The following is an 18,600-nucleotide window of genomic DNA, read 5'->3' as shown; positions in this document are numbered from 1 at the left end:
CTGTATATATCATCTTAGATTTCAGCTGGCCTTTTACCAAGAAAGAAAACTGTAATTTGGGGTTTCTATTTTTAATAACAAGTATAAATGTTAAGTTCCTTTAGTTCAATACAAGTGAACAACACCCCACAAACTGCAGTGGTTAGGGGCCAAGCTGTTGCTTATTCAGCTAACGTTCATTGACAGCCATTTGTCACTGGTAATGTTGCTTATTCAGCTAACGTTCATTGACAGCCATTTGTCACTGGTAACTGAGTGAACAGTATACAAATAGGAACAGAATCAGTCTGTATCTGGCACTGCACAAGCCATTTAAAAGATTTAAGTAGCTTATCAGTGAAATATTACATCTTATCTGCTGTTACAGTTTTACCATACTTTACCTATACTATGCACTTCCATGGTGATATCTTGTAGATTATTTGCATCTAGTATTTCTCTTCCTTAGTCCTATGACTTTTCACTTACCTCATTCCTATTTATTTTTATTAGTCATTAATGGACTCATTCATTTTGTTTTTTACAGAGTTTCATGGTAGGATTATAGTCTCTTTTGTTTCATTGTCATTTATTTTATGATCTCTCAGCCTTCTTCCAGTTCAGCTGTTTACTACTTAAAACTTTTCAACCTATAAATTAATAAACTAAAATCATAATTTTTAAAAATGGACATCTTCAGGTCTTGTATGAGAGGCTGTTTGCCTGAGTTTGAGACCTGGTCCTCCCACAAACTGGTTGTCAGCTAGGACATCGGGGTTAGGATTTGAGCTGTAGCCGGAGTTAGAAGTGTTGCCTGAAACCAAAAAAATAGCATAAAAATTTCTAACCAATTATTACTTGCTATTTAACATTTTTAAATAACCTGGTATGATTTTGATGTGATCACTGGATGCTTGCTTGTAGACTGGAGTAATTATGTAAATCATAGCACAGACCCTGAGAGAACATATTTAAAGTATCATGTGTCTAGCCTTAAAAGGTCGTTGTTTCAGGGTTAACCAAAGAGAAAATAAATTGTAAGCTCTCTACGGAGAAGGGTAACACTTTCTTCCTCCCCATCTTTGGAGACTCTGTTCTTTTTGGATCTTTCCCACTGTCCTTTCCCCACAGGCATACTGGCTGGGGACCTTTTCTTTTCACAAGAGAGGGCCCTGCCATTCTGCTTTCCCTCTGGCAATGCTGCTGTTATTGTTGCTGCAAACATCATGAATGGAGCCAAGCGCCAGGGCCCACTGTCGGGAGAAAAGGCTGAGTTGTCTGGGACTCTCTGTTCTGTTTTAGATTTTTTCTTGTCATGTGTTCTTTGGTGATTCTCATGTTATTCAGTTTATGTACAAGCTAAAAGGTGCTAAGATTCAGGAGTTTGAGTGTAGGTCTGAGGAAGGAATAGGATCCACTGACAATGCCTTGGCCTAAGCATGAGTTCTTCTGCCTTGCTACTGAAGATGGAGGCTCTTCGGTTGCCGTTTTGTGTTATTTTTTTCTCCCTCAGGATTTCTTGGGGGAGGCCTGGACTAAGGCAGAGAGAACAAGAATATCTGGTCCTCTAGCCAAATACCACTGTAAAGGTACCAAAACTCAAAATCAATCCTAACATTAATACAGTGTGGTAAGTTACATACAAAGATAACTACAAGTTATAGTGGCCCCGTAGAAGTCTGTCATTGAGTGATCCATGTATGTGACCTAAGTATTGAAAGATGAGGTGTAGATTCCAGGAAGAAATCAGAGGTAAAGTTAGCTTGAAAGTTGGTGACATGGCACGTATGGGATCTGGATATCAAACTCCTTTTTTGTTGTTGTTGTTGATGTTATTTACCAAAGAGTTTGAAGAATGGGCCCTAATATTGTGTAATTTTGAATTTTATTTTAAAAAGGTGCCTCCTGGGTGAGTTGGGGATTAGTCAAAGGTGCTGAATTTACTGGCAGAGCAATCCAGAAAGGTGCTTCTAAACTCCGAGAACGGATTCAACCAGAAGAGAAACCAGTGGAAGTTAGTCCAGCTGTCTCCAGAGGACTTTATATAGCGAAGCAAGCCACAGGAGGAGCAGCAAAAGTCAGTCAGTTCCTGGGTAAAGTAATTTTAGATGCCTTCTCTAATGTTAAATTTAACATAATCTCTTCATCCAAATGTTTATTCAGATGATTTAATTTCAAGAATAAAGGATTAGGTCAAAGGGGTTTCTCCTTGCTACTCTTACTGAGCATCAGCTGATCTGGGAGCCGTAGAAACGCAGAATTTCAGACCCCAGTGCACCTACTGATTCAGAATCTGCATTTTTACAAAATCCTTAGGTGATTGTTACTTGCATATTAACATTTGACAAACCCTGGTTAAAGGGTTGTTTTGATGTGCTGGAGAGGAGAGTGTCTTTCAGAAGTTCAGAATGCACAGTCTTGTGTCTGAGAAGTGTGTCAGTAGGTGTTACGTGAACATCCTGGAGTGTACTTAGAGAAAACTAGATGGGATAGCTTATTGCTCCTGGGCTACAAACCTGTACAGCAGAGTACTGCACTAGCAATTGTAGGCAATTGGAATATGATAGTAAGAATTTGTGTATCTAAACATGGACAAGGTGCAGTTGAAGCACAGAAATAAAATAGTGTACCCATATAGGGCACTTACCATGGATATTGCTTGAGGGACCAGAAGTCGCTTTGGGTGAGTCAGTGAGTAACCGGTGAGGGCATGCGAAGGCCTCAGGCATCACTATACACTCCTGTAGACTTTATAACACTGTACACTAGAGCCACACTAAAATTTTATTTAAGTAATTGCAGTGTTAAAATGGTGTGATGTCACCAGGGTAGGGGAATATTTCAGCTGTTATAATTTTATAGGACTTTTTTCATAGATGCAACAGAATGACCAATATGTCGTTATATGGTACATTACTGAATTTGTTATTCTTGAATCATTCTGAGAGATAGAACACATTTCTTTTAAGGACAGCAGTTCACTGCATAGAAGTTCATGGTCAAGAGGGAGGGACATACTGTTTGAGAAGAGCTGACTTAGTGATTCTGGTGCCAGCTTTCTAAGCACCCCTTGTCCTTTGAGAACAGAGTGCTAAAGTTTAGTGGTTTAAGATGGTCAGATAGGTCCTTAATGAATTATTTAATTTAGTAAGATTATCTTTTTGGTATTTAGTATTGTTTTGAATCAGATTTGGGGTTGTTTCCTTTTATAGACTTATGTATCTTATTTTATTGCACTATTTACTGACAGAAAAATACGAATACATTTAGTTGGAAAACGCTAACGGTGTACCTACTAATATTGCATTGCAACAGTCAAACAGAAAAGAGAGGTGGTTTTCTGATGCAAAAGTGCCTAGAAGAGTATGTATATCTGAGAAGCGAGGTTATAAACACCAGTAAGCTCTAAAAACACATTTTTAAAGCAGATAGCTTTTATTTTAAAAATAGCCTGTCTGTGGTGTGGCCCAGTAGTCTCAGCTACTTGGAAGGATGAGGCATGAAGATCACTTGAGCCCAGGAGTTCAGTGCCAGCCTGGACAATATAGTAAGATCCTATCTCCAAAAAAAAAAAGCCTATCTAGCTTTTCCATCCCTAAGAAGAAACGATAACAGTAAGGAGTAAAACAATTCTAGGTTCTTTCTTAACAATTTCTCAATGGATGGTAAAATCAAGGAAAATTTTAATTTTTCTGTTCTTTGTTTATATTAGTTGATGGAGTTTGCACTGTAGCAAATTGTGTTGGAAAAGAACTAGCTCCGCACGTCAAGAAGCATGGAAGCAAACTTGTTCCAGAATCTCTTAAAAAAGACAAAGATGGGAAATCTCCCCTGGATGGTGCTATGGTTGTAGCAGCGAGTAGTGTTCAAGGTAACAAAAGGGCCCAGAATTTTAGCTGGGAAGATCTATTTGCTTTGGGATAGATTTACTTACTTTTAAATGTATTTGCAGGATTTTCTACTGTCTGGCAGGGATTGGAATGTGCAGCTAAATGCATTGTTAACAATGTTTCAGCAGAAACCGTACAGACTGTCAAGTACAAGTAAGTTGAATTTTTTTATTTTAATCACTAAATCTCTTGTAGCATTTGTAAAAATCCATGATAGTTAAGATAATTATGTGAGGTGGTTCATAATCCCAGCACTTCAGGAGGCCTACCTAGGTGGGTAGATCACTTGTGGCCAGGAATTTGAGACCAGCCTGGCCAAAGTAGCAAGACTTCATCTTTTTTTTTTTTTTTTTTTTTTTTTTTTTGTGGTTTTTTTGGCCAGGGCTGGGTTTGAACCCGCCACCTCCGGCATATGGGACCGGCGCCCTACTCCTTGAGCCACAGGCGCCGCCGAAGACTTCATCTTTTAAAAAGATAATTATGTAGTTATTTTTAAATATATAAATCGGAATTTCTTCACTCATTGTTTTTCTTAAATAGGGAAAACAATATTTTTGGTAAAATAGAATTCTTGTGACTTTGCTTTATGTTATTGTCGTAAATATTTGTTCATATAAAGAACAGGGTTTATCATGTTTACATGGATGGAGCTGGAACATAATCTTCTTAGTAAAGTATCTCAAGAATGGAAGAAAAAGTACCCAATGTACTCAGCCCTACTATGAAACTAATTTAGGATTTTCACATGAAAGCTATAACCCAGTTACAACCTAAGAATAGGGGGAAGGGGGAAAGGGAGGGGAGGGAGGGGGGAGGTGGGTAGAGGGAAGGGGATTGGTGGGATTACACCAGCGGTGCATCTTACAAGGGTATATGTGACACTTGGTAAATGTGGAATCTAAGTGTCTTGGCACAGTAACTGAGAGAATGCCAGGAAGATTATGTTAACCAGTGTGATGAAAGTGTGTCAAACGGTCTGTGAAGCTAGTGAATGATGCCCCATGATCATATCAATGTACACAGCTATGATTTAATAAAAAAAAAAAAAATAAAAAGAACAGGGTTTCATTTAAAAAAAAAAAACCCTGGAATTTCTGTATATTTTATTAACTACATGTTCTTAATGGGTGATGTTTGCTTTAAAAATGAATTACAACTGAACTGTTGGGCCCCTTGTCACCCATTCTGTATACAAAGATTAAATTTTGTCACATCTTACTTGACTCTAATTACCACTGTCCATTTGTATGGAAGTGGACACATGGTATATCTTTTTTATATATTAAGAAGTAGACAAACATAGAAGTGAATGCTTTGCACAAGCTCACCTGATAAGTGATATTGATTTCCTTCTAATAGACCGAGCAGCAGTTCTCAACTTGTGGGTCGCAACCCACAGGAACTGTATTTAAGGGTCATGGCATTAGGAAGGTTGAGAACCACTGCTGTAGAGGGTGGGTATAACTTCTGGTTCTGCCCTGACGAGGCCCAAGGGGCGGTGATTGTGGATGTTTACAGCATACCTTTAATGGGATACTTATTTATCCCAGTGGACAGCCTGATGCCTAGGTGTCCAGCCTGTGACCAGGACCAGATGTCCCTCTCCCAGAAAACTGATTTATACTGGCATATCCCCTTGTGGCACTTTCCTTACCTATGTCCAGTTTATTCCTGCTAAGCCATTCTCGAGGATTCCCCTGGCTAGGAGGAGAGTTAGGTTTGGGTGTGTTGATCAGGTGAATACAGGAAGCAGGACAACAAAACACATGAATGCACAGAAGTACTTTATTGCTCACAGGTCCATAAAAGAAGAGGAGTATCATGAGGGCTGTGGGACTTCCCCAAGAGGGCAGGGTACTTAGCAGCTGGGAGCCGGGGGAAGTAACACACAGGAATATGCGGGAGAAGGAGCCCTGTGGGACTTCCATTTAAGGTCCATGGATATTATCCCTTTGGCTTTCCAGTGGGCGGTGTGGATTGACTAATTTAAAGAACATGGGTGAAGGAGAGAACTTATTTATCGGACTCTGGTGTCTACTGGATTTTCTCATTGGCAGCAGCTGTAGGGTGTGTTGGATTCTTCAGTTAGTGAGCAGAGGAACAAGTGTCTTCTGTTGCACACAGCCACGTGGGGAGGGGGATATTTTAAGTAGGCCAGAGGCAGGGGGATATAACTGGGTTTGAGACAGTTATGTCAGGCCTAAAAGTGAATGCTGAGGAAACTTACGGAAAGTGATATTAGAGATGAGATTTAAAACAGGATCTTCTGCATTTAGTTCTTTGTTTTTTCTACCTGACTATATTGTTTTTACACAGGACTCAAGAAGTCAGGGTCTGAAAACTAAATGTGTTATGATGGACCTGAGTTGCTTTCTTAGCTTTGAATTAGTTTGGATCTTAATATTCATTTAGAAGGGGGAAAAAGAAGAGTATTATTAATGGAATTCACAATTCTTGGTTATTTGTGTTAATTATCCACTTACAACATTTATTTGAGTTCATACTGTGTTCAGTGCTTTTCATATGTGTTGTTTAATTTTGTAATACTGTTAGCTACATTTTATAGATATGGTAAAGCGTAGAGAGTTAAATACCTTGTTAAAGATGGCACTCCTAGTAAGATGTAGAGCTGGAATTTAAAGCAAGTGTCTCTGTCATCAGAACTGTGCTCTGCAGTGCAGAGAACAGTGCTGGGCCCCACTGCCCTTGATGAGTAATCCATTCAGGCTTAGTACTCTAGTTACTTTTCCAGCATTATCTAAAATATTTCTATTTTTGTTTTTATTAGTCAAACAGTTTTTATTAAATTAATGGTCAGCAGTAAAAGTGGAGTTACATGAAAAGCCCCATATTGTTCATGTTTAATCTGTTTTTCACTGTCTCATAAGGTGTTAAAGATGGGACCCATTTCTGAATCTTCTTTCTAGTGGTGGAATAAGGTTCAGATTGTTCTGGGGTGCGCTCATGTTGAATTTTTGGTTTGTCCAGATAAATTTACGAGCAGAAGGTGGCTTTGTGGTTGGAGGATCATCAGTCAGACAGTGGAGCCAGCGCTGCCCTTCAGGAGGCACCAGGTTCCACCCACATCCCAGGATGTGTTTTGCCATTTACTTCAGTCGTGAATATAACCCATTAGTGACAGCCAAAAAATGGCTTGTTGTCTTCCTAGTATTTGGTACCATATTTGTCTTCCCTCACTGTTGTACCAACCCTCACTTATTAGCCCTGAAAAACGTTTGTAGATAGCTGCACAGGCCGCTTGTGACTGCTGGTCTCCTGCAGCCTGCGCTTCAGGACCTGCACCAGCTCCATCTTGTCCTGCAGGCCCTAACATATTTTTGGATTCTTTCTCACCACAGTATTTCCTGTGACTTAGGAAATACTAACTTAATTTTTTTCATCCTAAATTATGTTTGATCTGCTTCATCTGGCTATGCATATCTTTGATCAAAGCAACATGGTGCATCATCTTGGATTGTCAGCTTTACCAAAGAATTGAAAATGAGAATATAGAGTATGTCTGAAACTCTTGATAGAAATGTAAAACTCAAGTCTTGAGTGCACCTCTTGCCACCTGTGGCACTGACCTCTGTCTGATAGTCATTGTTTTCTGCTCTTGAGGTTACTTGATCAGTCTTAATTAGAAAAATAGTTTCTTTGTAGCAAGAGAAAGTCACAAGTCCCTTTAGGCTAAGAGCAAATTATTTTTAGATTGTCATTTGTTAGCAGAGATTATTAGGCAATGAATTTGCCCATTTGCCACTCTAATGAAAAAAACCTTACCTTAACTACAGTGAGCCTATTAAAAGTTTGAGATTCCCATAACTAGGAAGTACTGAATTTTGATTAGATTTTGTATTTCTGGTCCTTAGCAAGAACTTAATGTGGCAAATACAGGATTTTAACAGTGATTCTGAGCTCATTTTGTTTCTATTATAGTATGTATAGCTATTATTTTTATCCTTTCCTCAAAAGATTTGTGGGATAAAAAAAAAAAAAAGTGAGAATTTAGCTAAGGAGCTTTGTATTACTGGGAGGATGATTGTTTTAGCAGTAATTTAATTTCTATTATTAGAGACTTGGAAAGATGGGAAGGCAGTAGGGAATAAAAGATTTTACCCAAATAATACTATTTTCTCACTTGGTAAAGATAACCTGGCCCCGAAATAGAAAATGTCTTTTAGAAGAAACTGAAAGTATTAAACTATTAATGACTTAGTGGCAGAACTGAGGAAATGGAAAAGATAGTTGTTCCTTTGTTTATTTTTATGTACATTTATATTTTTTATGTTCTTAATTATTTACACTTACTGTACTTTCAAACAAGTTTTTGATATAGTGAGCATTTGTGTTCCATCCTCATCCTACTAATGGTAGTATAATAAAGACAATTGGTGTCCATGGGATGATCACCTGAGCAAGAAAGAGACCTTGCCTCTGCTAAAAATGGAAAAAATTAGCTGAGCCATCATAGCATGGACCTGTAGTTCCAGCTATACTGGAGGCTGAGGGAAGAAGATCCCTTGAGCCCAGGAGTTTGTTACCGTGAGCTATGATGACGCACTGCACTCTAGCCAGGGTGACAGAGACTCTGTCCAGAAAATAAATAAAATTTTTGTTCATACTGCCTATGATACATTACTGCCTTCCAAATTAGTTATTTTAAATCTGCTTTAATTACATGCATTATTATTATGATATATAATACATTATTATGATCTTGTATATAATAAATTATTACGATCATGTACATAATACATTATTATGATGATGTATATGATACATTATAAACAAATGTTTATATAACTTACCTGTATTCTGGTGGTATAAGCCAATATAACAACTATTCATTAAGACTCAGTTTATTTTTGTCAGTTATATTAAAACTTTTATTTTAGATTTAGGAATGTAAAGAAGGCCTACAGGAACAGTGAAAAACAATATGTAACTTTAAACCTGCTAACACTTAATTGTCGTATAGTACCTGTTAAATAATTCATCATAGCTTCTATATTTCACCTTTAAGCTTCTACATAGCTTCTAAATTTCACCTTTAAGCTTCTTTTTGTTCTACTTCAAATTGTTTAAAGAAAAGTAATTTTAGTAACTTAGATTCATTTTTATTTTCCCCTAGCAATATTTATCTTTAAATATATCTTGTGGAAAATAGCTTAAAAATAGATATTTTCCTACAGGAAATTTACTGTTTTATGGTACAGTATTTTATTGGTTTGTATAGGGAAATTTAATTAAAATTCCCTCTAAATTTGCACTGGATGAAAGGGTAACTCCAATGACAGATGTCATGTTATCTGAAACAGTTCTATTTAAAATTCACTCAGGAGTTACATAGAATCCGTTTTCTCTCTTTTGTATTAGTATCTGTATAAATATTTAAGCATCATCATGCCCATCCTGTGTCACTTGATTCTTTCATGTCTCCTAATACTCTCAGTTGCTTTAACACTTTCATATGTTAATTGTTTCCAGGGCCTTCATCTGGTCATCCTCTATTGTTGTTTTGATAGGCTTTCAGTCTTCTGAAAACATGGCATCCAGAATTGAATCTCGTGTTCCAGATGTGTTGTGATCAGATTGAATATAGTGGGATTTGCCTCCGTTGTTTTAGTCATATTTTGCACTTGATAAGTATGGCACAAAAGACAAAGCAGCACAAGGTGGGACAATTACAGTTTTTAACTCATCCTTGAAAAAGTGCTACATACCTCATTGCTAAATATCACTACCGTCACCTTCAAAGTACTCCCCTTGCCCATCTTGTGACTGTAGTGATATTCAGCAATGAGGTATGTAGTACTTTCTCTAGGATGAGATTGTGAATTGTCTGACCTCATTTATCTTCTTTATTGACTCATATCAGACAACTTTTTTTTTTTTTTTTTTTGTTTTGGTGATTGGGTCTCACTGTTGCTTAGGCTGGAGTACGGTGGTACAGTCATAGTTCACTGCTGCAGCATCAAGCTCCTGGGCTCAAGCAGTCCTCCTGCTTAAGTTTGCCGTATAGCTAGGACTAGACTCATGCCACTGTGCTGTCTGATTTTTTTTTATTTTTAAAGAGACAATCTGTCTAGGTTGCCAGGCTGTTCTAAAACTCCTAGCCTCAAGTAGTCCTGCCTCAGCCTCTCAAAGTGAATTACAGGGGTGAGCCACTGTGCCTAGAAGATTTTGACCTTTTTAAAAAATAAACCCTGGGTGGTGTCTGTGGCTCAGTGGGTAGGGTGCCGGCCCCATATACCTAGGGTGGCAGATTCAAACCCAGCCCTGGCCAAACTGCAGCAAAAAATAGCTGGGCGTTGTGGTGGGTACCTGTAGTCCCAGCTGCTCCAGAGGCTGAGGCAAGAGAATCGCCTAAGCCTAGGAGATGGAGGTTGCTGTGAGCTGTGACGCCACGGCATTCTACCAAGGGTGATAAAGTGAGACTCTGTCTCTAAAATAAATAAATAAATAAACGTTTAAAATCTGGACCTTCATCTTGTCTTTGTACAATTGCTGTTTGTACCTAAAATTAAGACTTTTCATTTGCTCTTGCTTAGCCTTACTTTGTCATTTTTGACCTCTCATTAAATCAGTCCTTTATTTGGACTTCAATTTTACTGTGTCACATTAGGCAGTCTGTTCCAGTTTGTGTTATCAGTAGATTTGAAAAACATGTCTTTTTTATGTGTAGATTTTGTCCAGAAACTTTCATGAATAAAGTCTAATTAGATGCCTACAGAACCCTCTCCCCCGATTGATGTTGTTCCAGTATTTCATGCTTATTAAGGTTGGTGGCTTAGCTGCCTACAAATCTCCCAACAGTGTTCTCCTTTAGCTCACCTTTCTACTTTGTCTTATTAGACTGTTTCTCAGGGTTGTTGTCTTCCACATTCACTTGCTGAAGATTGGTTCTTTGTAAGGTTTTATTCTGTCATGGGTAATCTCATCTACACCTGTGGCTACAATTACAGTTTATGTAACAGTAACTCTCAAGTCTTAATCTTTAGGCTCATACATTCCAACTGCATTCCACTATAGACATTGCACTGCCAGGTCCTGTCGATTTGCATATCCATCCCTTTCTCTTAAGCCTCACTGTCACTGCCTTAGAATAGACCCTCATCATTTTTCATCCTCCTGACTTGTTGCTTTGCCTCCCAGAGGTCTTAGACTCTTACAGTTCCACAGTGCACCTTCAGTGAGTGGGATCTTTCTGAAACATAAAACTGGTCATACCGTTTGTTTGCTTAAGTTTTTTTCTATTTCTCATTGATTTCAGTGTAAACTTTAAATTTCTGAACTTCACCTACAAGGTCCTTTATAAGGACAGATGCAACTCATCTGTCTTTGATGGGTAAATTAACAAATTACTTCTTGGCCTTGTCTAAGATCAAGTTGGATAAATTAATAAAAGGTTATTTCTACTTCAAATATTTCAGTTAATATTTCTGAGAATAGGGCCAGGCATGGTGGCTCACATCTGTAATCCTAGCATTCTAGGAGGCCAAGACAGGTGGATTTTCTTGAGCTCAGGAGTTTGAGACCAGCATCATCAAAGGTGAGACCTGTCTCTACTAAAAACAGAAAAACTAGCTAGGCGTAGTGGCATATATCTGTAGTCCCAGTTTCTTGGGAGGCTGAGGCAAGAGGATTGCCCAAGCCCAAGAGATTGAGGTTGCTATGAGCTATGATGCCATGGCATTCTACCCAGGGTGACAAAGTGAGATTCTGCCTAAAAAAAAAAAAAAAATTAGGCAGATTTATTTGAAAATAAAGAAATTTTATGGCTGAAATGCTGCTGTAATTAGTGAAATCTAGAATTACTGCCAGTATGTTGTCTTTGTTGACATCGCTAAACATATTAGAGAAATTTCAGAAAAGTCTGGTTCAGCTGGGCATGGTGGTTCACATCTGTAATCACAGCACTCTGGGAGGCCGAGGCAGAAGGATTCCTTGAACTCAGGAATTTGAGACTAGTCTGAACAAGAGCAAGACCCTGTCTCCACAAAAAAACAGAAAAAATAACTGGGCCTTTGTGGTGGGCTCTCATAGTCTCAGCTTCTTGGGAGACAGGAGAATCACTTGAACTCAGATATTTGATACTGTTCTGAGCTAGGCTAAGGCCATGGCACTATAGCCTGGAGCAACAGGGTGAAACTCAGTCTCAAAAAAAAAAAAAAAGTCTGGTTTAAATCGTAGGTTGAATCTCATTGACTTATTTAGGGCATATTTCATATTCCTTTTCATTCTTCAGTTGGAAGGGTTAATATATAAAACCCAGCTTAATTAGCTCTAAAGTTAATTTATTTAAAAGTAAGAGATAAAAAACTTTGTCTTCTTGCAAGGACACACTTCCTGGGAGTTTTTAGCAGTGTAGTATGAAGAAAAGGACTTCTCTTTTCTTCAAAGAGAAGAATAATTTATAGAATCTAGAAAGAGAAGAATAGTTGCCTCTTAGGAAAACTAGTTGTAAGGCATACTGGAAAGAAGAGGATATATATTCATGAGGATATATTAAAAAATAAAAACCACCGAAGGCAAGCCATTTTTTAGGGTATTTTAAAAAATATATTTATACTTTGGAATTGTATGTGTGCTTTCTTTACACATACATATCATTTTTTGAGATAAAGAAGAAATTAAATGAGATGCAGAGGTGAAGTCTTAGCATTAGAATCTAGTTTTCTGTCTCAGCTTGGCATTTCTTTCCCCAAATTAATAGGAATTCTGCTGAATGTGGAGATAGCATTGACAAGCAAAACCAACAGAGTTCCAAAACACATTCATTTTTAGTACATTGTTAAAGAGAGTTTAGGTTTTTAGAATAATGTTAAATATAAAAATACCATGAGTGCACCTAGGCAACATTCCAAGTACCCAGAAGTGGAAATTTATAAACATAGAGGATCTCCTATATGGAAAACATGACTGTGCCAAATGCTTGAGTTATGGTGTCACTTCCTGAAAGCTCACAGAGACCTGGAGAGGTAAACTGTAAGAGAAACCTCCTCCACCAACAGTCATGGTCATTCTTTCGGTGCTGAAACAGCTGTTACTCCTTTTTGTTTAGCCATTCCGTGGCCACCTAATAATAATAGCATTTGTGGCTGGGGCTCGGTTGATAATGTCTTCTGCACCATCAGCAAATGCTGTGGAATGCTGAGGGATTGTAAAACAACAGGGACTGGCCAAACCAGTTTGTCGGTCAGTTGTAAATTTTTTTCTCCTGACTGATGAGAAGGCCCCCAGTCAAGAATAGTACAGCTTTTAAGAGTGAGACCCCATCTCTACTAAAAATAGAAAAACTGAGGCAAGAGGATTACTTAAGCCCAAGAATTTGAGGTTGCTGTGAGCTAGGATGAGGACATGGCACTCTGCCCAAGGTGACAGCTTGAGACTGTCTCAAAAAAAAAAAAAAAAAGAATAGTACAGCCTTAGGGTTCTTTTGTGTGCTGGCTCAATCATAGGCAGAGGACAGAGCAAAAGCACTTGGGGCACAGAAAGATTACTTCACCTTTGTAGCACTGGGGTTGGAAAAAGCCAAGGATGAACAAGCCAGTGGATCACAAACCATTGTTCTAGGCCAGGCTTATAACAGAGGACTTATTATTAGGTTGTTAAATGTGAATTGTCCGATTTCAAATCAGAGTTTCTCTCTGACAAGAAGCAGTGCAATTAAGTAGGTGCCTAAACTATCGACATAGTTTTGCCATCTTCACGATAGATTACATATGTGTGTAAGGGAAGAAGCCTGGAGATCAAGTAGTGATGAAATTGCAAAAGGCATTTTCCAGAGTTTGTGAAAATTGAATGTTTTTCCTTGGAAGAAGTGGTAGTCAGTTTGTGCAAGGTCTGTTAAGTACAGTGGATGATAGAGTTTCCAGTTCAGCTTCTGTAGTTTGAGCAGCGTTGTGAGAGCGTTGTCTTGCAAGAGGATTGGCCTGTCTCTGTGAATCAGTCTTACTGGCTTCCTTGTAAGCATCCTCTTCATGTCGTCCATTTGGTTGCAGCGGACATCTTCTGTAATCAATCTACTAGGTTTCCTGAAGCCTTATGGTTAATAGCATACTGGACCACCAAGCAGACACCATTAACTTTAATTGATGAAAATTCGGTTTGGGGCTGTGTTTTGACACTTCACCTTTATCTAGCCATTTTACGGAACACTTGTGATTGCCAGAAAGAATCCATTTTTCACCATATGAAATATGTTGTAGAAGTGATTTACCTTTATGTTGAGACAGCAAAGGCAACCTTCAACATACCTTCTCTTCTGACAATTGTTTAATTTATGTGGAACCCATCTATCCAGCTTCTTTGTTTCAAATGGTCCAATATTATTGGAATAGTAACATCAGACCTTGCTGCTAATTGAGCCGTAGGTTGACATGGATCTGCTTCCACTATAGCTTTCAGCTCATCATTATCCACCTTGGTCTCAGGTCACCCATGTGGCTTATTTTCAAGATTAAAATCACCAGAATGGATCCACTCAAACCACTGATAGACAGTGCATTCATTAGCCACGTCCTTCCCAGATACTTTACTGGTATTTTGAGCTATCTGCACTGCATTGGTTCCATGATGGAAGTCATATTTCAAAATAATACTAATTTTTGACTCAGCCGTGGTTTCACAAGAAAATACCTTTAAAAAATAATTGAGAGATAATCACAAGCTTTGCATTGGAAAAACTTTGCAATCCAAAACTTTGCATTGGAAAAAATGAGGATGTACCTTCCCAATAAAAATAAGATGTGTCAAGGCGAAAAGTTGTAGAGATCAACTGTCAAACTTAGTACTTGAAGAAACTGGACATTTCATACTTAATAACCTAATAATTCATACGACAGATCCAATGTTAGTGTAAAATGTCCAGATATAGGTCACAAAGCACTTAGGAAACTTTAAGGTGTCTGGGAGAAAATGTTATTTAAGCAGTTCTCTACTTGGGAAACCCTATGGCCAAGAAAGCCTTTGAAAGCCTGGTACCAGGAAAGTGGCAAAGAGTAAAACAAAACAGATCTTTGTATAGGACCTCAAATTATATTTTGTCATAGAAATAGCATTAAACACAGATATTGGTAATGTCAATAATAACTACTTTTGTATATGCTTTATAATTTCCCAAGCACTTTGCAATTCATATGATAGAAAACTCTGAGAGAATAGGGCAGAAATTACTCATTTCATGAAAATGAAATTATTAAGTATGAAATATCTAATTTCTTTAAGTAAATATTCAATAAATATTTGCTGAATAAATGAAGTTCCCCAGTGGGGTTTATATTTTAGTGAGACAAGACATAAAGAATGATCATTAATAAATTCCACAGTATGCAGAAGGAGACAAGTGAAGGAAGAAACAGCAATTTCAGGGGGACTGACTGGCAGTGGGGTGGGGCATGTGGGATAAGGTGGTTTAAACAGGTTAGACACTGAGAAGCGAAGACTTGAGACAACATGAGGAAGGTAAGGCAAAGAGCAGCCAGTACCAAGCCTTTGTGTGCTGGGTAGGTTCAAGTAAGGCGGCCAGTGAGTCTGCAGTCGGGTGGGTTGCAGAGGGAGAATGTCCCAAAGTTTACAGAACTGGGCCAAAGTCTAGTTAGGGTAAAACTCTAAACTTTCTAATGACTAGATTCTTTGGGTGCTACAGGTGAATAACAACAGATTGACAACCCATATTATAATTTACATTTTATCTTTATTCAGCAGTCTTTATTACACCATTCTCAGCTAGTCTGAGTTTATTTTCATACTGTGTTTTACTAAGCAAGAAAATACATCTTTGTCATAGTATTTCATTCTCTACTGTGTTTTAAGTTATTAATTAAATTGAAACCTAAACTTTGATTTTGCTTTGAGAGATAACAGTAATCATTTGATTTAATTAACATTAATTCAGAAGACCTTATTTTTGTATCTGTAATTTTGCACATTCTTTAATCTTTGTTTTAAAGATATGGGCACACTGCTGGAGAAGCTACACACAACGCAGTGGATTCTGCCGTCAACGTTGGCGTCACTGCCTATAACATCAACAACATTGGTATCAAAGCCATGGTGAAGAAAACTGCAACACAAACAGGACACACTCTGCTTGAGGACTACCAAATAGTGGATAATTCCCAGAGGGAAAGTCAAGGAGCAGCAAGTGTAAGCATGAGAGGGGAGAAGGATGAGCAGATGAGGAAAGGAAAGAAGAATGAGGCAAAGAAGAAAGATAAATGATGGAAGTGCTGGGACTAACCTATACCAAAGCCTTACGAGATTGATGAGATTTTGTTCAACAGGTAAATGGGGAATTCTCCACAGATAGAACCAGTGTTTTTTAAAAGTATTCATTCCTACAAAGTGACTGATGAATTTTATGGCATGTGTTCAGCTTAAAAACAGAAGAATTGGTATTCTTGGCATCTAGCCTTTAGAAATATGCAGTTATATTCTCAATAAGTTTATTTTTTTCCAAACGTAGCTAAAATATTTTTGCAGTTAAAATAAAGCTAATATGTGCTATAAGCCTCATTAAATCTAACATTAAAGTATTTCTATATCTGTTATCTTTCAGAAAACTAAGTAGGAAATTATATATTTACTTAAAATTTGGCATTTAGTAACCTTAGTTCTATTTGTACCGGGAAGGAAGGAATTAAAATAATGTCTTCTCTTTTGCACTAATTGTGGATTCTTTTTTAGATGCTCATCAAAATTGTCAGTGTGTAAGCTAAGCATAAACTGTAATCCTTTGGAAACCTAAGAATTCTCAGATAACATTTTTTAAAACTTCAAAACAGGGACGAGACTGGTAAATAAAATCAGGTTCTATAAACTTTTTGATAGCTTACATGTTTGTTAGGAAACAGGATGGTCTTTTCCATTTAAAATGAAAGTAATAGATTTTTAAGGATTTTGTATTGAGACTGGTACTGATTTATTAAGAGCCAGGAAATTTGGGGGCATAATTGACATTAAAATTTGAAGTGATTATTATCAGTTCAATTGGACTCTTAAATACTCTTTAAGAAATGTTTTGGACATATCTGCTTTGTAAGCTTTTCCAAAAGGCTAAAACTTTGTAAAAACTAAAACATAAACAATTGATGCTAAATATATTTTTATTTTGGGACTTAGTCATTGGAATTTGTATTAAAAGCCAATAAGTTATTAAAAAGGAAAGGTTCTATCATTACAAGTTAAAGAATGTGAAAACGGTGGGTAGACATAATAGTTTCTACTTTGGCAGGATACTCACCTTTAAGCTACAAATGTGCAAGTAAATAGCTAATGGCATTTTATTTTTATTTACGGAATTTATTAGTTTTCGTAGCTGTTGCCCATTCTTACCATTTCTGAACCCCTAGTAGCCACTTCAATAGTAGACACTTCAAATAGTCTACTATTGAAGTGTCTAAAGAATGCATTTGTGAATAAAAACTAAATTGCTTGGCCTCAAATATATTCGTGGCTTTGTATTTTAAGAACTCAGGATTGGTAGAGCCTTTTCCCTAAGACCATGGATAATGGACTAGTTGTAAAAATTGAAATAAAAGTAAATTGTAAACAGCGTCTAGTCACTTTCTGCTTTGCCAGGTTTACAAAATAGAATGGCAGATAGTGAAGCCTAAAGTTTAAAAAGTTACCTTTGACTAGAGGTCATTGTTCCTAAAAAAGAGATTAACAAGGTTGTTAATAAAGGAGAGCTTTATTTCTCATGAAGGGGAGCAGCCTTCTGTGTGGCCATTCCAATAGGTTGGCAAGTAGATCCTGGGCCAGAAGCCAGACACATGTGCTTGAAAGAAGAGACAAAAGGCAACAGGATTTATACTGATCATGGTGGTCAAATGAACACATTTAACAAGCTGTAGGAAGATTCATGAATATTTATGAAGGGTAATCATAAATGTGCTTTACCTCGTCCATCCCAGCATGGCTGGGAACTAGTGTTTCTGGTGTCCCATTGACCAAGAGGAGTCGATTCAGTTAGCAGAAGGCTTCGGATTTTATTTTCACTTCAGCAAATATGCCCATGGGCCAAATCCAGGTGGTTACCCGTTTTCATAAAATTTTATTAGAGCACAGTCATACCTATTTATTTATAACAGTGATTTTCAACCAGTGTGCTGAAGACATACTGGTATGCCATTAGAGGATCTTAGGTGTGCTACAAAAATTTTTGAAGATCATTAATTAAATTATTTTTGAAAGAAGTAATTAAATTATTTAATAATTAATTAAATTATTTTCAAAAGAACCACAGTAAGTAAATTCTTTTTTTTACCCTTTTTAAAATCAACATAATTTGTATGCCATGGAAGTTTAACCATAGGTTCAAGTTTGCCATGAGGATACAAATGGTTGATAAACACTGATTTCATGTATTGGCTATGGCTGTTCTTTTGTACAAAACCAGAGTTTAATAGTTGCAAAGACTATATGGCCCACAAACCTTACATATATTTACTATCTGGCCCTTTACTGAAAAAGTATGCTAACCGCCTGCCTTAGACTGCAGAAAATGGACTTTCCCCAGTGATTCCATTGAGTCACTAGGAGATAGGCTTATAATAATTTTTTATATAGGGGCAGTGCCTGTGGCTCAGTGGGCAGGGCGCTGGCCCCATATGCCAAGGGTGGCAGGTTCAAACCCGGCTCCGGCCAAACCACAACAAAAAAAATAGCCAGGCATTGTGGCGGGTGCCTGTAGTCCCAGCTATTCGGGAGGCTGTGGCAAGGG

The 18,600-nt window shown here is 37.6% G+C and overlaps 1 protein-coding gene and 1 pseudogene across 2 annotated transcripts in view; one reads left to right on the top strand and one right to left on the bottom strand.

Moving 5' to 3' along the window:
* Nucleotides 1-16,575, top strand: part of SPART (spartin) — a 36,312-nt gene extending 19,737 nt beyond the window's left edge. For both annotated transcript variants that reach the window (XM_053563653.1, XM_053563652.1), the window contains exons 6-9: nucleotides 1,878-2,072; nucleotides 3,692-3,850; nucleotides 3,932-4,022; nucleotides 15,827-16,575. In XM_053563653.1, coding sequence (XP_053419628.1) covers nucleotides 1,878-2,072; nucleotides 3,692-3,850; nucleotides 3,932-4,022; nucleotides 15,827-16,097 — 716 coding nt within the window. In that variant the 3' untranslated portion in view covers nucleotides 16,098-16,575. The remainder of the gene's footprint in view (nucleotides 1-1,877; nucleotides 2,073-3,691; nucleotides 3,851-3,931; nucleotides 4,023-15,826) is intronic.
* Nucleotides 6,691-7,181, bottom strand: LOC128566693 (NADH dehydrogenase [ubiquinone] 1 alpha subcomplex subunit 12-like; annotated as a pseudogene).
* Nucleotides 16,576-18,600: the final 2,025 nt, after the last annotated feature.

Source organism: Nycticebus coucang, chromosome 15 (genome assembly GCF_027406575.1).
Source record: "Nycticebus coucang isolate mNycCou1 chromosome 15, mNycCou1.pri, whole genome shotgun sequence".
Lineage (NCBI taxonomy): Eukaryota > Metazoa > Chordata > Mammalia > Primates > Lorisidae > Nycticebus > Nycticebus coucang.
This window is presented reverse-complemented; position numbering and strand designations above follow the sequence as displayed.